The sequence below is a fragment of the Acanthopagrus latus genome, chromosome 8 (assembly GCF_904848185.1).
Source record: "Acanthopagrus latus isolate v.2019 chromosome 8, fAcaLat1.1, whole genome shotgun sequence".
NCBI lineage: Eukaryota > Metazoa > Chordata > Actinopteri > Spariformes > Sparidae > Acanthopagrus > Acanthopagrus latus.
Window position 1 is genome coordinate 18529395 of NC_051046.1, and position 15821 is coordinate 18545215.

Sequence of the window (15821 nt, forward strand, 5' to 3'; positions counted from 1 at the left end):
CTCACCGATATACATAAAGACAATCCATGAATTGAAATATTGAATAAATACATAAAAAATAATTTAAAAGAAAAACGGAAAAAAGTAAAACTTGATCAAAAATTAGGTGCAGAAATTACAAGGACAGGACTGGGACAAAGAATGCGTCACTGTTCGAACAATTAGGAGTGATATCCTTCTTTGATTAACTTTTATCGACACATTGTCTGGATGACAGTAAATAGAAATGCATTTATATGAAAAATCTATAAATGAAAACTACATAACCCCAGATCACTGTGTTTGACTGGAACAGACTGGAAGGGTCATCCGCGTCAAGACTTCTTTACGTCATTGCGTCATTTCCGACGCAGGCGCAAAATACCATTTTCTGTCGCGTGTGCGGCCTCTCTTCCTCTACCGCCATCATGGGTCGCATGCACGCTCCCGGGTGAGCTCTCTTTTTAACATCTTAAGTAAAGATTTTGTCTCTTTTGATCGGGTTTGACTGCACGTTATAGCTTGTAAACATGTTATGGACGGCTGAGGAACAAGTCGAGCGCTTAAATTCAACAAAGAAGCGAGAAAATAACTAAAATATGTGCACCTTCAATTCGACATCCATCTTCAGCTAGCTAGCATTAGCCAACGGCGGTCGCGGCTCACCACGATTTAGCATCTTGACTCAATCGGCCGAGTTAGACAGTTGCACGTTACACATTTATATTCTAAATACACAATTTTTACATGTTGTTGAAGACCAAATCTAACCCCTGGAAAATCGTAACTTGACGTCAAGTTTACAATAGGTAACGTTAGTGCTAGCACGAGTGTGGCGCTAGCGCTATCTGGCCCGTCTAGTAGTGAGATATTGGCTTCCTTCATTGCCCTGAAACATGCATGTGTTTCCTTTAACGTTTCTCGTCAAACTTCCAACGTGGCTAACTAGTCGCATGTCTTTCTTTTCAACAGAAAGGGCTTGTCCCAATCAGCTCTGCCTTACAGGCGCAGTGTTCCCACAGTAAGTATTCAGAAAGTTGTTTCAGCCACAATCAGTGACTGCAGTAAAAAAAAATTATTCTGGATCGATCGGTCTTGTCAGTCGGTAATCATGTAAATATCACTTACAGTGGCTGAAGCTCACATCTGATGATGTCAAAGAGCAGATCTTCAAGCTGGCCAAAAAGGGTCTGACCCCTTCTCAGATTGGTAAGTGTTTCTATGAGATACCTAGGTAGAGAAATGTTATTTTATGGTATGTTTAGTGACCCCTAAAGCAGCAAATGTATAGCATGAATGACTGTGTGACAACCAACTGTATTCTGTATGCAGGGTAAACTCATCTGTTTGTGCCACATTGGTTGAGTATATGGATCTCTGCAGAAGGAGCATATTGGATATATTTAATTTTGTTGGCTGTCGAATTAAATTTGAATTGCCAAAAACTGTTTCTAATGCTGTTAAACTGGACTTTGGTGTTAGCTCATATGAGCAGGATCATTTGAAAAACAAGTGTGATGTGTAGTTGTGAGGACTGTCATATGGTGAAGGTAACGTAGATGCAAATTTTACACCACATGACCATTCACAGCCCCTATAAGTCAATTGTGTAGCTGTTAAAAAAACAGTATATATTCAAGTAGGGCAACTTGAGGAACAACGTTTAACTAGTTTCAAAATCTGATTTTATATAATTTTCTTGCATATGTATTGCTTGCTTGTCATTGTATTATTTAACACAGGGCACTGGTACTTCATAGATGACCATGTTGCATCAGCTGCCGACTGCGCTTTATGAACTTGGTCCAGTGAAATTTTAGCTCTAGCATGGGTCAGAACAAAGAACAGGGCTGGGCAGTTCATTTGTAGTACAAACAGATTCAGCAATCTGTCCACACAAAGTGGCAGGAAAATCTGTATTTTTCATGAAAACAAGTGCTCAGGTTACACTATGGAGTTGAGTGTAATTACATACCTTGGTGGGCTCATTAATTACACATCCTTTTTAAAATTGTTTTAATTTGCTTTAGATTGCTTTCTGGCAAAAACTACATTAGTTGTCACTGATGATTCTCTTCATGGTAAATGTGTCTTCCCTCTGCATCTGAACTTTTTAATTGCTCTATTGGAGTTTCACACATCTGAATCTTGGCCAACTTAATTTGACCAACTAGAACTGAAAGTTGACCCTTCACAATCCAAACATTAGAAAATAATTCTAATCACTGTAAGATATCCAGGGTAGCAAACAATATTCCTCATGCTGCGGTAGACAGTTACCAGGTAATCATTACCCAGTGCAACATTTTGCCATGCTGCCTTTCTGAAGCATGAGTAACATTGTTTCTCTAAACCAATTCAACCACTTTAAAGTGCACTGAACACAAACTAATGTTATAACTGTCTGGTCACTTGAAAGACACTTTTGCTAACCCGTAGCCATGAAGCTACACAAAGTTACCGTCTACAGCTTTAAAGTGCCTCTGCTTTTGAAACATGTGTCAGACATGGTTGGGTTAAAATGGAGGAAGCGGATTGGGCTCCAAGTTTAGCTTTTGATTCTGACAATTGTTGAATGTTAAATTTGCTAATTTGCCACAGGACAGCTGATGGGACAGAAGCATAAAACTTAATTTGACTGACTCATTGTGTTAAAGGTGTGATTCTGAGGGACTCCCATGGTGTGGCCCAGGTGCGTTTCGTTACTGGCAACAAGATCCTGAGGATCCTCAAGTCCAAGGGTCTGGCCCCTGACCTGCCCGAGGATCTCTACCACCTCATCAAGAAGGCTGTGGCAGTCAGGAAGCATCTGGAGAGAAACAGAAAGGTATAACAAGACTTGTAATTTGCAAGTTCCACCCATCGTTTGCATGCCAACTTGTATAAGGAAGCTTTTCAAAGACTACTTCTATAAGGTTGAGTTTGAGCAGCAATCAGTCGTTTAAAAAATGTATCTGGCATTTGTCTCGACATTTGTTTTAAATTTGTGCTGAAATTTGAAATGCGTAAGGAATATGATACAAAGGAAAGCCCAGCAATGATAAATGTGCTCCAATGAAACCACAATAAATTCCTTGTTATTGAGGTGTACTTTGGAGAATGCACATTCAGTAATTCATACTTTTATATAACATGTTACTTTTTTTTCTGCAGGACAAGGATGCCAAGTTCCGCCTGATTCTCATCGAGAGTAGGATCCACAGGCTGGCCCGTTACTACAAGACCAAGAGAGTACTGGCCCCCAACTGGAAGTAGTATGTATTCCTTCTGTTTTTTCTTTACTTGTTCTTAAAATGTTGGACAACGATCTCAAGGCAAATGTCGGTCTCTTTTTTGCATATGGCTGGGTGGATTACAACCTGTCACTTTATTTCTGGGGTGTATGATCAGTTGTTCCTTTGCTATTAAAGAACTTATTTATCAAATGTAATTTAGCAAAACTGTTTTTTTTTTCCAAATCAATTTGCTTTTTTTAATATAAGAAATTGTGACAAACATTAACTCAACAGTTTCATAGAATTAACCTTAAGTGTTCTCCATGGGCTTAATTGCATGGAAAGATGCACAAATCATTGTCCTGCTCTCCCTGTTATTGAGAGTTGTGATATTTCTGTTGTGCTAGAAAAAAAGCTGGAGGTAAATTAGCAAGGTGGCTACCTGGTGCCATCTTTGCCAGTCCCCTTCACACAATGCAACCATACATTTTGTTAAATGTTTTCTTCTATATTAATTTACAAAAATGTAGACCTTGAGCTAACTGACTTTGGAGTTCTAAGTTTTGGGTCATTTTACCTGAACACAAACATGGATGTTATTGGTCCGAGAATGCAGTCAAACCACAAACTGTACAAATTGAGTGCTCCCTCTAATGGTTTGTTTTCTTTCTGTTTACAGCGAGTCCTCTACAGCTTCTGCTCTGGTGGCATAAACTCTACACTTTTTGGATTAATAAAACAGTTGAAATTGGAAATTGTGCTGTTTGTTTATTAATACTAAGACTTACTGTCTAGTGAATACTGTTTATCATAAAATCTCAACAAGAAATGGTTCAGCCAATGGTTTCACGATTAGTGTTTCCTTAATTATTGCACATATTCTATGCGTACTTGTGGAGTAATTGAAAACGTGTAATGGGATGTTGTAATTGGGATACTAAAAGGAAAAACTGAAAAACTAACTTCTTTTAAAGTTACAGAAAGATACATTTAGAAGGGATTCAAAATAGGATTCTCTTTTTTTTTTTTTTTTTTTTTTTTTTTAGTGATAAACTTGTCTGTGATCATGCACACACACAACTGCTTCATGAGTTGAACAATATCTTTGATTTTTTTTCTAAAAACAGATGTACGTTATTAAATTTAAATGTAATTTATATTTTCTTTGGTCTTTATTCACATGTATAGTGTTGAGGTAATCCAATACTAACCCAAAGTGAACAAGTAATACAGTGATACCTGGATTACTGTACTTTTTTAATTTACAGGTAATTAGTAACTATCAACATGAGGGATTGTTAATTTCAAACAAATTGTGTTACACACAATTTGCCGGGAGTGTTTTAGAATTTCCCACAATATTACCCTAATTTCGCTTTTTGAACTTCTTGTTTTCATTTCATCTGAAAGGCTATCCAGTAGTAAGGATGGCCGAAGAAATTACGGGCACTTTCCATGCGTCATCCGTGGGAGATGTTGGTGGGCGGGACTTTCGGTAAACGTAGCTCGCTGTGTCCTATCAGCGCCGCTTTCGTCACGACGCCTGTGTCTTTTAAGAGCTGGTGTTGCAACAACGAGTCATTCGCTTAAACTGTAACAACGACGATATCACAACAGAGAAACATGGAGAAAATACATGAGCGCATTTGACGAAGGAGATCGAAAAAAATGGCACACACTTGCCGGAAAATGAAGCGACAGCACATCGACGCCTATCTGTCACTGACAAATACGCGAAATCTGTTTGTTTTCGACGAGGAATATCAGAATACGTGAGGGGTTTTTTTGTAACATCACCGCCACAAGCCGAGAGGAGAGAAGCAAAAATGGCTACGATTGTTGGTCCCGATAAAGGTTCTGAGCGGGCGGCGATGGAGAGGTTCGGTAGCGGAGGAATGGCGCTTCTTCCCTGGACTAAACAGATACTCACCGTACTGTGGGAACAGCTTCGGTTGCTGGTTCAGGTCATTTACTACTCTTTCATGTCAGGTAAGAGCAAAGTAAATAGAAAAAACTTTGTTGTCCTGTCTTTGTTTATTTGCTCTCACACCCGCCATTTCTGTGGAAAAGTTGTGGTTTAACGTTAATGTTACAGTATTTGACCGTTGGGGGACCGTTGAGTCGCCAACTGTACGATACTCCTTTGTTTATTAATGTACTTTACGACTCGACGTACAGTCATTATACACATTAAATATAATACCTAGTAGTGATAATAATAATGGTAATAATTAATAATAATAATAATAATAATAATAAATTTTTAACAACAAGCTCAATTTAAGTGGCAATACCTATTTTCCGATGCATAACCTAGCTCTCGTCGTTTGTTTCGTCGTTAAGGGGCGCTATGTAGCTTCGGAGAAAAACTTGAATATGCAGAATTTTAGTATTTACAATATGAATTAGGTAAACATACTAACGCAACAGTGTTTATTTTATACAAAACTGAATAAACGATCTGTTCTCAGAGGAAATAAGGTCCCCAGAACACTGTTTGAAGCCACCAAAGTGGCAGGGTCCGCCACATATCAGCAAAGTAAAACTGTGAAAGTGTGTTGTCCTTTTTAAGGTCATAGTATTTATTAAGCAATGAAAACGAATACGGTTTGTTAATTTAGTCATAGTTTTAATCATATTTTCCTATATTACCCAGCCATGTCATGGTTCTAATATTATGTGCTTTAAGCACAGAGCAATTGATGTTTATTTAAAATAACCAATTACCCAAAGAAGCAATAAAAGAGATGATAATTAACATTACACAGAGTGTAACTGCAGAACTTTCTCTTTTGATTTTCAGTCCACTCTAACACTTTTCTTCTGGTATTCCAGTTTTCCAGATGTTCAGGTTTGAGGTTCACGTAAGAATCACGGACGAGACAGGTCAACACATCCAGCACATGACCACAGCAGCAAACCCAACCGAATCTTTCCTGTTCTCCTCGTTGTTTGACGGAGACAACGGCGTGATGGTTGGAGGTTCAAATCCCCTCTCTAACTTCTGTGCGGATGTCGGCGACCCCTTTGCTGGGAAATCCACTGCTGAGGCCCTGCTGTCCAGTCTTCGTGCTGATGATCTGTGCTGCGGACTAGTGGATGATTTTGTGTCCAGAACAACTGGCAAAGAAGACGGCATCTTTCTTGGACACCAATCCAGTTGGAAAATGGGGTTCCCAGGCGAATGGAACATCTTTGTATCAAGTAACGACAGCTCCAGTTCAAGTGACGCCTGCCATAAAAGTAGCGAAAGAGGCTTCAAACAGGATATTTCAAAAGAAAACATTTTCAAACAGGACACTTCAGAAGAGGAGAGAAGCTCTCACTGGAGCAGCGAGGAAGACCCAAATGTGGTAGAATTTGACAGTGAGGAAAGTAAAGCGCTTTGGGAGTCTCTGTCAAAATCTAGTGATCCTTACAACCCCTTCTTTTTTTCTGCAAGCATTTCAACAAAGACAAACATGGGGAGAAGTAAAAGCGAAACAAGGGACAGCAGTGATACTGACTTAATGTCAGTGAGCAAGACCAGCGAGGAGATGTTGGGGCCTCGAGGCCTGAATATCTGGGTCAGTCGCTCTGACAGCGAAAGCAGTTGGAGCAGCTGGGCCAGTTCTGATGGTTCGAGCCCCGACATCGACGAAGAGAGTGAAAGACTCTTGGAGTTTTTCAGCAGTCCTGACCCCTACAATCCCATGTGCTTTACTGCATGTACAGTTAGCAGCACAACACCTCAAAACACCACCACACTCTCCAAACAACAGGCCCCACTTCCTGCACCTCCTTCCAAGTTGGACACAGACACAGAGGAGGATGACGAAGAGGAGCAGCTGTGGAAATCTCTCTGCACAACGGATGACCCGTACCACCCTCTCAACTTCCAGGTCTGCCTCCGGAGCTCTCAAACAACAACACCCAAATCTGGAAAAGATCAAGACACCCTTGATGTTCACCACACAAAAAGATCACCTACCAAGGGCAAGAAATGTGAAAAGGGGGCAAAAATTCCCAGAAGATCCAAAGTCACCAAGCCCACTCTGCCAGAGAGACATTTAAAGAGTCACTCCCATCCAGACAAAACCCTGGTGCCCTGGAGAAGACCAGGACACACACAAGACAAGAGGGAAAGCAAGGACAGCACCACACAGAAAAAGGTCACTATCTATACTAATTCGTAGTTAAATTGCCAGACAGGATGAGATGCAGTTTAAACGAGATCCCTGTGGGGTTTGAAGTAATATGTCCTTTCTGTAAATACCAGAGAGTTATAATGAGCTTTGCTTCATCAAGACAAAGGGTTAAATAAATGTCACAACTCTACTTTAATCTGATGTAGATAAAATCACTTAAACTGGAAGTCATATATCAAGGGAGTGTCTTATGCTGACTTTAACACCCTCGTGTGAGACAGTCTACAACAAAGGTTGATTCCTGGCTCAGCAGACACACACTGCACTGCTCAGTGTGCTAAACTGAGTTGTTGTTTGTTGTTGTTCAGCAACGCCGCTGGTCGTCATGACTAAGCCAGTCATGTGATCCTCACAAGTCAGCAGAGAGTTTTACTTCCTCATGGACTAAATGAAGTTGCGGCAGTATTGCAGAGTCATTTTGAATTACTTATACATTAAAGCCTTGTTACATCAGGCGCCAAAAACCAAGCCTCAGGCAGAAAATTAGTCTCTTTAATTTCTAGCGTATCTTCCCGTGGATTTTGATGCTCATAATACTGAGCTATGTGTGGTAATAATCATAAACATAGTAACTTTTAAGTTAATAAAATAAAAAAGTTAAATGAATCAGTAGCAGTTTATAAAACTAATAGATAGACAAACATCATATGATCACTTCAACGAAATGTATTGAACTTTTGTCTCCATGTCTTCTGGATTTCAGGTGCGCTTTTCTCCTCTGGTTCAAGTCCATGTTATGCGGACCTGGCCATTTGCTCGACAGGCATCTCGTAAAGGACACTGGGAACAAATGGCGCGAGATCGGGACCGCTTCAAGCGGCGGATCCAGGAAACAGAGCAGGCCATTGGCCACTGCTTTACCCAGCCCCACAGAGAGAGGATGCGGGCGTATCTGGATGGTGCCTTCAAATAAAAGTCCTGAACACTGAATGTTTAATTTCCTTTTTGGATGAGAAATTGTGATTGGTTGCAATGCAACAGTGATTTTGATTTAGGCCAATTAGAAATTTGATGTAAGGCCAACTTCATTGTTCGGTGTCAAGTTGAACAACCTTGTACCTCAAAAGGTTTTATACATTGTGTGACTGTTGCACTGACAGACACTTTCTTATATTAACCTCAGCATTGATGTGTGGAATGTTGTTTTTGTATGCCTTATATACTAATGACCTAGTAATGTAACTTATTTATGCCCTATGGAGCTTGTCATTTATTTTTTACCTTTTGGTTTGGACTGTTTTTTAAGTGGTTTTATATGTGTGAACAATCGACAGTGGTGAATCTAGAAGTTAAAAGTAGATACAGATGCTAACATAAGAATGCAGAGCTTTACAGTACAAAGTGTTTTGAAAAGTTATGTTTAAGCATGATGAATACATAAAATGTTTTGGTGCACTTTTTATCTTATTGTTCAAACATTTTAGTTCTTGATATTTATGTTGTCTTGTACTTATTTATAACACAGAATAGCCTTTTAGCTCTTGGCATGAAGATGGATGTCTTCATTATTATACTGACTGGAAATGTTAGAACACTTTGTTCTGTGACTCACTCAGCTTCTCATGGTACCATCATGTAGCCAAAAATATTTAAAAAAAAACAAACATTTGTAGCAAATTTGTCATTAGGTGCTTTGTCAAATCAATAAAATTTGTCACAATGTGTAATATTTCTCTGTTTTTCAGTTTCAAGAGATGCATGAGGTGTAACTTCAATTTATGTTAGTAAAAAAAGAGAGAAGCAAATGACACAGTTAGCTTACCCCAACCAGAATTACTTCCTGCTTTTGAGTCATGCATGAGATGCAAATTTCTTTGGAATTTTGTTGTCTGTCATTTCCTGCCCTAAGCGTAACAGTAAAATAGAGACGGTACACAAAGTCCCAGAACAAGTAAACAGCACACACAGGAGGTCAAATTTCTCAGCAAGTTGTTTTTCCAAAGTTCAAAATGCATGCAATGTTACCAGCTGTGTCAGGACACATTCTTGGTGGCCTAATGCACCAGATGATTTGTCACATCAAAACTTCTGGAATCTCATCTATCTGGTAAGATAACATTATTGGGAAACAGCCTGACATAATCAGTTCCGATGCTTTAAGAAGATCTGTATGTGTCCCACTGATACTTTTGAAATACTGCAACACAATCACAACTACAGTCCAGGGTCCCAGCCGCCATAACAGAGGCAACAGGCAGAACATCCACACGGATTTAACTTCTTAACTGACATATTGTATCTTACACAACACATGCAGCACCTTCACAGCAGTCAAACAAAAAAAATTAACACTGGGTGTGTCAAAACTGTGTGGAGGGTTTCCAACATACCTGTACATACCTGTGTGTGACTTCTGCAGAGGGACAGACAATAACTGCATTAACTGGTTTTCTCCTTAGTGACATATTCACACCAAACTTTGTCTTCCACATAAGCATTTATGTAGAGATTAGAAAGTTCATAGACATCAGGAGGCCTTCCTGGCTAATTCTGGATTGAAAAAGGAACATTTTTCTCTTTGTTACACCTAAGTAACACGGCCCGACTTATGCTCGACTTCTAATACTTATATATCAGCCAATTTTGCAGTGATCCCTCAAATGTGTTTATCCAACACCTATACAAAGATATACAGTGGAGGCAGGATAGTTACAGTTTAATGGCATTAGTGCACTGATACAGCAAACGTCAAGGCTGCAATTAAATCTCTGCGGCATGCAGAAATACTCTCATACGTAGGTTTTTGGCTTATTCATAATCCTAAACAATCCCTGCATCATTTTACAGACTCCTTTTTCATGTATCCTGTCTCTGTCCCTCCTCAGTACACACAAACTCACTCATGAGCTTATAATTTCCCAAAGGACTGTGAGTCTCAGTGCAGACTGACTGCTGTAAGCCTGTCGTAAGACAAGGGTTAAAAACACCAAGGATGATGAAATGACTTTCCAGAGACATGAAATCAATTAGCAGGTCTCCGACGCTCTCACCACCCCTCCCCTCCTGTTTTCACACACAGACACGTACTCCGAGATGGTGCAAAGGTGAGCAATAGCTGACACTGTTGCTGTGTCAACCCAGCGGTGGGTCTTCTGCTGATTTTGTTTCCTCCACCCTCCCTCCTCCATGTTGTCTATGTAAAGTGATCTCCTGCTGGTGTCGCACACAGAAAAATTGAGGTTCTGTGTTGATGTCAGTGGCTCAAATTTTGAACCAAAAAACTCAAACGTCAATTCAATGTTTTAAATTGTGTGAAAAGAGTCCATTTCAATATTGGTTAAAGCATTTTTTTTTATACAGTTATAAGCATCATGGAGCATCGATGTGGAACCCCTAGAGCATGTCGCCTCAGTTTCCTGCTGCAGCAGGAAAATCTCTGCCCTGGTGTAAGGCAAGGAAACCATTGTCAGGGAAGTGTTTTTAATAATTCAAAAGTCTGAATCTGTTTTATTAAGCCCAGAATAGCTACACATCCCGCGACATTCAACCAACCAATAAGCCCAAATTCCAGCCCAGACAAAAAAGAATTAAGCCGGAACTACACAAGGATGTTATGTATTTCAAAGAAACACACAAATGTATGTGGCGACTGAAACTACAAGATGCCGTTTGCTGCAAACCCCTTTGAGTTGTATATGTGATTTTCAGCTTGAAAGGCAACTCTGGTGAGTAAATTAGAATTTTACCAGCTTTTCTCAGACTATTCCTTTCGCTGCTATTGACTTCTGAGTTTAATATTTCGTGACAAACCTTCAGATTTTCAGAGCTTTTCTTGCATCTTTACTTTGCTTCCGTCCCACTAATGCTTTCTACGACACAAACGTGAGGAACCAGTGTCAAGCGTGTACATTTTCTAGATGTTGTGCCTATGTTGTTCCCGAGGCTTCTGAAGCTGAGCTGTTGACGCCAGCTGTGAGCTTGAGAAAGTGAAAAACAAATAATATCTGTTTTTCTTTGGTGTGCAAGGACAAGGCGACGTGTGGTTGCAACTGTCTGTTTGAACTCCCGCTGTCTGCCATCCCTGTTTCTGATTTTGCTGTGAGTGAAAATTACCCAAAGGAGCTTTCATCCAGAGGTGAGAGTTCAGTGTCCTGCTCAAGGGCACTTCAACAAGGTGCAAATGTCTACCAGACAGCGGGATTCCCAGTTACATCATGAATTCCACCTTCTAATCCATCATCGCCCCCTTCCCCTTCTCCTGTCTGAACCCACTCCTCTCTTTGCATCTTTGTCTCCATCTTTCTCCTCCTCATCCTCTCCCAGCATCATTAGCTCTGTGGCCTAGGCGACCCCGTCTCCAGGCAACCAGCAGGAGTGGCGAGGCGTTGAAAGGATTGCAGGTGATTGCAGCAGCAGCGGGCGAAATCGGCAGCAGCAGCAGAGACAGTGGGTTTTCAGCCGCACACACACACACACACACACACACACACACACACACACACACACACACACACACACACACACACACACACACACATGTGGTTGCCCCTCTCGCTCGCCTGCCAGAGAAGGGGATCTCCTGGGTCACAATTAGCTGATGATGCAATCTACCAGTAGCTATTGTGTCTGACACCAGCTCATGCAGACAGACTGCATGAAGTGCAAAAGGAAACAAAGCTAACTAACGAGGAACAACATTCAAATCAAATCAAGTCAAATTTTTTTTATATAGCCCAAAATCACAATCACATTTCGTCAATGGGCTTTACAATCTGTACAGTGAATGATAGCCAAAATCCAAAGAAATAATAAATAAATGATTGAGACAGTAAATAAATACATGCCATTAAATGCACAAAAAGTATTTTAAAGAGAAATGTAGGCATTCATAATTTATCAAATGTATTACAAATCTATGTTTCTGTTTTAATTTGCCTCTGTATTTATTTACCCTGTTATCTATTCCCAATTTTATTTCCTTTCCAATTCAATTTTCCATTTTATGTATGATTTCTTTTTACGTATTTCTGCCTCACTCTGCAAATGAGGGGGCTGTCCTGTCATTCACAGTCTGTCATGGGGCCAGCATTTCACCTAATGGCTGGGTTTGTAGACTTTAAAAAAGGAATAAAATTTGTAAATGAAATGGAAAATTGAATTTAAGCAGAATTCATGCACATCCACACAGAAGCAATTGAAAACAGAATCAGTGTCACATTATATGAATTAATTCAATGTTATTTTTGATGCGTTTATCAGAATCTTAATCAATTTGATGAGCAATCTATTTATTCATGAATGTGTTTTGACATCGGCTCCATATTCACAGGGGAATAATAGTTTCACTTAGATTCACCTGGTCGTGGACCCTTGTGGAGCCTTCATGAGGCTCCAGATGCCCTCAGCAAAAAAAAAAGAAAAAAAGAAAAAGGAATGATTCACTTTCACTGAAAGCTGATGAATGAAAACAACATATTTTTATGCATATATACATATACACATTTTAATCTTGTATCTGTATCTTTTATTACTGCTCCGAACATCATTATAATCATATACATGCAACGTGCGCCACACATTATGAAACAGACAGTATGAACAGTAAGTGACACGCACATATGTGGTAAACACTTATCTACTCCAACACATGCTCATGAGGATAAGTTTGTCTGACCAACACCCAGTGAGCGCACCCATCGCTCAGTGAACAATCTGAATGGGTGTAATGTTTCATTTGCGCCACTGGGGGACACACCTCTCCTCTGGTACGTGACCCTGCTCACACATGCTGGCCACTAAAAGATGACTGCACGAAAAAGCCACAACAAGTGCAATAATCTCATGTCAGCGCCTCACCATCACGTGGTTGTGTTAGAGTGTGTTATTCAATGCCCAAAATCCCATTCAAACAGTCAGTGTGTCAAAATGATCTCCTTTTCCCTTTCTGACTGATCAAATATCCACCCAGGTCTGAGAATGCGTGTTGTGTTTTGTCTCCTTGTTTTGTTGCATGTTTTGTGAGTATCCATGTATCTGTTAAACACTGTCTGAACAGTCACATGTGTTGTGACTGTCGGAAAAGGAAGCAGGCGAGTTATTTTGGTCTTTCAATTTGGCGCAGCCCTCAATTTTAGGTCACCATGACCTCACCATAACTCTGTTTATTGTTACAACTTGGAGCACATATTTGGAGCTTCCTGCCGTGCCCAGAGGACCATATTTGGACACACGCTATCAACTTTACCTCAGACAAGAACTATGTAACTCTGCTGCCGCCATGTGGTGAAACTCACAACATCAGGGCCAAAACAAAAGCCTGCAGGCCCTTGGTTGTATCTTGAATTCAGACCGTAAAGAAAAAAGGTAGAACCAGCTCCAGTTCATTTTCCTGATCATTTATCAAGTCTGTCTGTTACTTCCTGTATCTGTTAGAACCAGTGGAGCAGAATTAGACGGCAAATTGTTCAAGAAAGAAATGGGGTAACCTATGCAAACATTTAGAAATTAACCTCGACAAGGAAAACGTAATAGTTTTCATGTTTTCTCACCAAAAACATTTAAATCAGGATTATTTTTTACAACTGACTTTCCGTTGGACCCCTGTGCCAAGATTTCTTTATTGAAAGGAGAAGAAAACAGATTTTCCAACAAGGTCCCCAAGAATCATGTCCACAGCAAAATCATCTTCGTTCAGCAGCTTGAAAGAGAACAACACTGTAATCCAATCCACTAAGCTGCTTTAGTGGGATTCCCCACTCTGATCCGGCTGATGGACCAGCTCCTGACTGACCAGCAGCAGTGGTCTAATTACTGGAGAACGAAGCTTATGATCCAAAAGTCTCATGTTTAAGTTTATGAACGTCCTGGGATCATCTAGGAAAAGACAACAAGGGATTAAACCTGCTGGTTTTTGGAGTCTCTGAAGGTTGTTCGAGTGTTGCATCAGAGATGTGATGGTCAAACATTTAGACATTTCCATTTTGGATTCATGTACGGAGGACCAAAACTTCCAAAATCCAAGTGTGTCAAGTGCACAAAAGATAATATGAAAAACAAATGTAGGCATTTATCATTTATAAAATGTAATATAAATGGATAATTATGTTTTAATGTGACTCTGTACTTATTCAACTTTATATTAATCCTAAACTATTCATTTCTAAGCTCCAAGAAGAACGTGTAATCATCTGTGACCTCCTCATCATCTGTCAGTCAGTGTGAACAAAGTGCCTCTATAATAATAAGACTGGTTGGACTTTCCATTGTCAGTGGTGCTTAAGTTAAACAGCTTCACGTCCATCATATAGCAGAATTCAACTGCAGTGAGAAAGTTCAAAGTTCAGCAGCTCACTGTTCAGTCCTCAGTCTTCACTCAGAGGTGTCATTACACCTTGTTTTCACCATCAGTACAACTCAGTATAGACATGACAGGAAAATTCATGACTGACCTTTAATCCACATTTTTGTTCGGTCAATTTAAAGATCACCCTGGACATGTTATATACACCTCGCTCTACTTCTAATCATAATTTGTACTGTTTTAAAAAATTAAACTATTTTGTTAAAACGATTGATCTATTCCTTCTACTTCATTAAAATCAAGACTCCATAGCTATAAGTTGAACTGCTCGACAACAGGTGTGTTCCTGTGGAAGTCGAATACTGGACCAGGATTGGCTAACAAAGTGTTTGTGATGTCATAAATCATGCATGTAAGCCCATCCCTAAATATGGGATTTCAAATGAGCACATGGAAACTTTCCACTTGCTGCAGTGAGGTGATAGCAGCCTCCTGCTGTCAGACTCTGCAAACACACCATTATGCACAGTGAAACTCAAACATTTAGCTGTTGGGACAAATAGAAACCTGCGTTTGAGTTTAAGGGGACTATTTCAAGGAACCTGCGGCATTTTTGTCCGGTTTGGCACCCCCACAGTTTCTGAGTATGTGGCTGCAAACTACAAACAAAACGCACTACGTCTTAACAATGTTGAAAATTTCTATTTTGTAGTAAACCTGGATGTTACACTGTGATCCTACCCTCTCACTGAAGCTACATAGAGCAGAAACAGGTGATGGTGGGGCAGAGCGGCTGAGACAGAGACACAATTCACCCTGTTTCAATAGACTGAACCATCAACATGATTCTGGAGCTGTTAGTTTAAGTGTAACAAGTTACATAATGCTGCTTTAAGCTCTAATGTGCCCCAGATCTCATCCATCCAAATTGCTGCAGCCAGTTTAAAAGCAAAGTTCGCCCAAATGCACACCCAGAGGGCAATGGTAACGTTGAGGGTTGGTGTGTTTTGCAGAGGCCGATGGATAATGGCTGTGATTCAATCACTTGATCTGTAGTACCCAGTAACATAGATGTGCTGAGTAATTCACAGAGGTTGCGGGCAGCCTTCTGACAGCTGGCAGATGTACTTTTGTTAGAAAGTAGTTTTCAGATACAGTGGGATTCATGAATCCATGATTTATCACCAAGAACTGTATAAT

General features: G+C 40.1%; 2 protein-coding genes and 1 non-coding gene across 3 annotated transcripts; all 3 read left to right on the forward strand.

The window, feature by feature from the left end:
• Positions 1–320: 320 nt before the first annotated feature.
• rps13 (ribosomal protein S13) lies at positions 321–3949 on the forward strand. The gene is made up of 6 exons (XM_037106521.1): positions 321–430; positions 952–1000; positions 1110–1188; positions 2637–2806; positions 3133–3233; positions 3874–3949. Exons 1-6 carry the CDS (start codon positions 408–410, stop codon positions 3905–3907), a joined length of 456 nt encoding a protein of 151 aa, XP_036962416.1. The 5' UTR covers positions 321–407; the 3' UTR covers positions 3908–3949.
• Positions 3540–3671, forward strand: LOC119025194. The gene has a single exon (XR_005076735.1). It is a non-coding gene; the product is annotated as a small nucleolar RNA SNORA19 (small nucleolar RNA).
• Positions 3950–4710: 761 nt separating the features above from the next.
• Positions 4711–9048, forward strand: ppp1r15b (protein phosphatase 1, regulatory subunit 15B). The gene is made up of 3 exons (XM_037106520.1): positions 4711–5183; positions 6030–7345; positions 8085–9048. The coding sequence occupies exons 1-3, from the start codon at positions 5021–5023 to the stop codon at positions 8292–8294; spliced, it is 1689 nt and encodes a 562-aa protein (XP_036962415.1). The 5' UTR covers positions 4711–5020; the 3' UTR covers positions 8295–9048.
• The last annotated feature ends 6773 nt before the right edge of the window (positions 9049–15821 follow it).

Bases quoted from the DNA above. Each gene is read 5' to 3' on its own strand.
- rps13 (XM_037106521.1), top strand. From the start codon at position 408: ATGGGTCGCATGCACGCTCCCGG. The intron at 431-951 runs GTGAGCTCTCTT...TCTTTTCAACAG, and splicing joins GGTCGCATGCACGCTCCCGG to AAAGGGCTTGTCCCAATCAG. The intron at 1,189-2,636 runs GTAAGTGTTTCT...ATTGTGTTAAAG, and splicing joins TCTGACCCCTTCTCAGATTG to GTGTGATTCTGAGGGACTCC.
- ppp1r15b (XM_037106520.1), top strand. From the start codon at position 5,021: ATGGCTACGATTGTTGGTCCCGATAAAGGTTCTGAGCGGGCGGCGATG. The intron at 5,184-6,029 runs GTAAGAGCAAAG...CTGGTATTCCAG, and splicing joins TTACTACTCTTTCATGTCAG to TTTTCCAGATGTTCAGGTTT. The intron at 7,346-8,084 runs GTCACTATCTAT...TCTGGATTTCAG, and splicing joins ACAGCACCACACAGAAAAAG to GTGCGCTTTTCTCCTCTGGT.